The sequence below is a fragment of the Aplysia californica genome, unplaced genomic scaffold, assembly GCF_000002075.1.
Source record: "Aplysia californica isolate F4 #8 unplaced genomic scaffold, AplCal3.0 scaffold00625, whole genome shotgun sequence".
NCBI lineage: Eukaryota > Metazoa > Mollusca > Gastropoda > Aplysiida > Aplysiidae > Aplysia > Aplysia californica.
In genome coordinates, this window is record NW_004797895.1 from 138858 (window position 1) to 141817 (window position 2960).

Here is a 2960-nt window from a genome sequence, read left to right on the forward strand (position 1 = left end):
CCCCCCCCATACACGCCCACAGACACACGCGAACTAACACAAACAAACTCTTACTCATTAATTTTGCAAAACATCAAGGTCAAAACCAAAATCAAAACAAACAACAACAAAATGTAATCAAATTAAAGGGAGGGAACTTTCCCCTTCACACTCACCGTCTGTGAAAGAGTTGTTCCCCGTGTCCACCAATCCCCACGTCGTGACGTCATTGGCGCTGTACTCCTCTGAATAATTATAATTCATCATGGTCAACTCGTCTCCTGCTCCTCCTCCTGTTGCCATCTGCAGCGTCCCCTGGTGGTGTGACGTAAGCAGGTCCACGGCTGTGTGGTTGACCATGCAGACGACACCCATGCTCAGGTTGATCCTCTGGAGGAAGAAGTTGCCGTACCCGAAGGAGGCTAGTAGGGCGAGCATGAAGCGGGTGGAGCGCCACCACGGGGGGCCTGGGGACACAGACATGGTTGAACACTTGGTGTGAATTTAATTTGTTTGTTAATTAATGTATTTATTTGTTCATTTATTTATCTATTTATCTATTTATTTATTTATTCTGATTAAAATCTTTTTAAAAATTATTATAATTTTTGAATTTTTTTTTTTTTTTTTTTTTTTTGGGGGGGGGGTGGAGTTAAGTACTGTTGGGTTTCTAATACGGGGTGCCCATTGGGGGGTCGGATCGGGTCGGTTTACTAGCCAGATTGAGGGTCCAAAGCAGCTATCGTGGGACAAGCCGATCGCCCCCGACTTGTCGCCTCCTAAAAAACAAACACGTTTGTTTTCAGGCGACCAGTAGGGCGATCATCCCGACCCAACCTGACCCGACCCAATCCCATCCGCCATGGGCACCCCGTCCAAGGCACAACATCTGAGGTCAAAAGGTGGCAGGGGCAGTGAGTCTAGAGTACACGACGTATCAGCCCCGCACTGTGGCAGAGGCGTACCGCACAATACAGGTAGAGGCGACCAACAACCCATGTGTGCACCACACAAAGAAGAAAATTACATGTATGCACTAATATTGCAAGATAAGTACTATGGAAGTAAAAGAATCATTCATGTATAGAAAATTCCATTACTTGTATATTGCTCTTAAATGTTCAAAATGTGGCAAACTTTTCTCTGTCAGAATTGGTCTCATCGACGACAACACAAGCCACAATCATCTTAACCTTTAATTCTTTTAATTCTTCTATTTCACTTAAGAAACGTTCTTCTCTGCGGACGTGTTGGTTAGTCACTGACGGGCGAGCTTTTATTATTAAATCTATTATAAGAGGCAATTTCACAAGTTGCACACAAAAATATTACCGCAGGGATTATAAATTTCTACGGCTGAAGCAATGTCGAAAAACATTCATTGAGATCTCAAAAACATCATACTCATATTTCGATACTTTGAACTAAGTAACACAGAGCTTCAAAAAGGCAAAGCGTAGGCCTAGTTAATATCTTACGGGAAAACAAGGGACAGGAAATTAAACACATTAATTGGAATGACCATGGTGGGTGGAGGAAATTATGTTCTTTATAAAGAAAACATACTCGAAACGATTAGTTATATGATGTTACAAACAAACCCATTAATCAGGCAGCAACAATGACTATTTTCAGGAGTATTCTTCCTCCTTGGAGGAAAGATATTCATGTCAGCCTATTATCATCATCATCATCTTCATCATCATCATCATCATCAAGTGCCAGATCTGCGGAAGACATCGGTGGTCATGGTTCTCCATTAACATTCTTTTGCTCGGAGGCTCTTAAAAAGCTATATTATCCTGATCTTTCCCTGTTACCCATCTGTTTCGATTCTCTTTCTCTAAATAGGTAAGTAGGTTGCTCTGGGCCTATCCCTGCCTCGTTTGCCTTCAATTTTGCCAGTGAGGATCCGAGAGCTATAAGATGTTCGGGGGCTCTCGTGGCCTAGAGGTTAAGGTGTTGGCCTCTCATTCAAAGGTCCCGGGTTCGAATCCGGGTAGCGACCGAAAAATTTTCTACTCTAAAATTGTCTCCTTTTACCTCCTTTCCTGCTCTCTAGCAATGTTCTGTTGTCTGCTTTCGTTTCCACTTTCTGCCCCCACCACCTCACCTCCTTTGCCCCCTCCTCTGGGCTCCTGACTCTTTCTGCAGCCTTTCTACTGGTACTCCTTGGCTCCTCCTTACTGCTGTCTTTCTGCCACACCCCTGATCTTCTGGTAGGAAAGATCTACACCTAGCCTTCTCGGACAAGGGCGAAAAATCTCGGAGGGCCCGTGTGCAAGCTGCGCACATTAAAGATCCCTTGGTGGTCTAAAATCGATAAGAGTAGGCTTCGGCCGGCACGCGGGCAAAATTCAAAATTTCCTACCACCTGCGCATATGACCTATGCAGTTGCGAGCGCCGTAAAACACTTTACAAAAACAAAAAAACAAATAAGATGTTCGAGACCTTTAATAGCTCAATGTCTATTCAGGTGTTCCAAAAATTGCATTCGTCTTTTTCTGATTGTTTTTACCAGTAAGCGTCCCACGTGGGCTTCATCAAGTACTACCTCATTTGAAATATACGTATTATAACATATTATAATATAATATATGCACCGGGTGTTCCTGCCCTGGGGGGTCACAGGAGGGAGGTATATGTGTAATTGGGTCTCTCAAGCCTGACTTTTCCACGGTCTGACCTATGACATTCACTAGCGATAAACTAACGAGGTAAATGACAGCATTACGGAATAATTTCCGCAACAATTTAACGGCTACATTCCGAACAACCCATACCACTTTCAGCCAGTTCATTAACCCGTTTCTTTACTTAATAAGAACTGCTTATTATTTCGCTTAGATTTTAGTTTTAGTAAGAATTTATGATGTCAATCATCACATCCAGCCAGGGGCGAAAGCTGACTTGTTTGACAGGGTAATCAAAGTGAAATGGAACCAGATATGACCTGGAGATATCACACTCACACAAGTCA

At 43.2% G+C, this 2960-nt stretch overlaps 1 protein-coding gene across 2 annotated transcripts in view; it reads right to left on the reverse strand.

The window, feature by feature from the left end:
- The window catches only part of LOC101848545 (uncharacterized transporter slc-17.2), a 45211-nt gene that overhangs the window by 20237 nt on the left and 22014 nt on the right, over positions 1-2960 (reverse strand). For both annotated transcript variants that reach the window (XR_220926.2, XM_005107728.2), the window contains exon 2: positions 156-446. Coding sequence is in view for 1 of the 2 variants with exons in the window: in XM_005107728.2 (XP_005107785.1) it covers positions 156-446 (291 nt within the window). In the remaining variant the exon portion in view is untranslated. The remainder of the gene's footprint in view (positions 1-155; positions 447-2960) is intronic.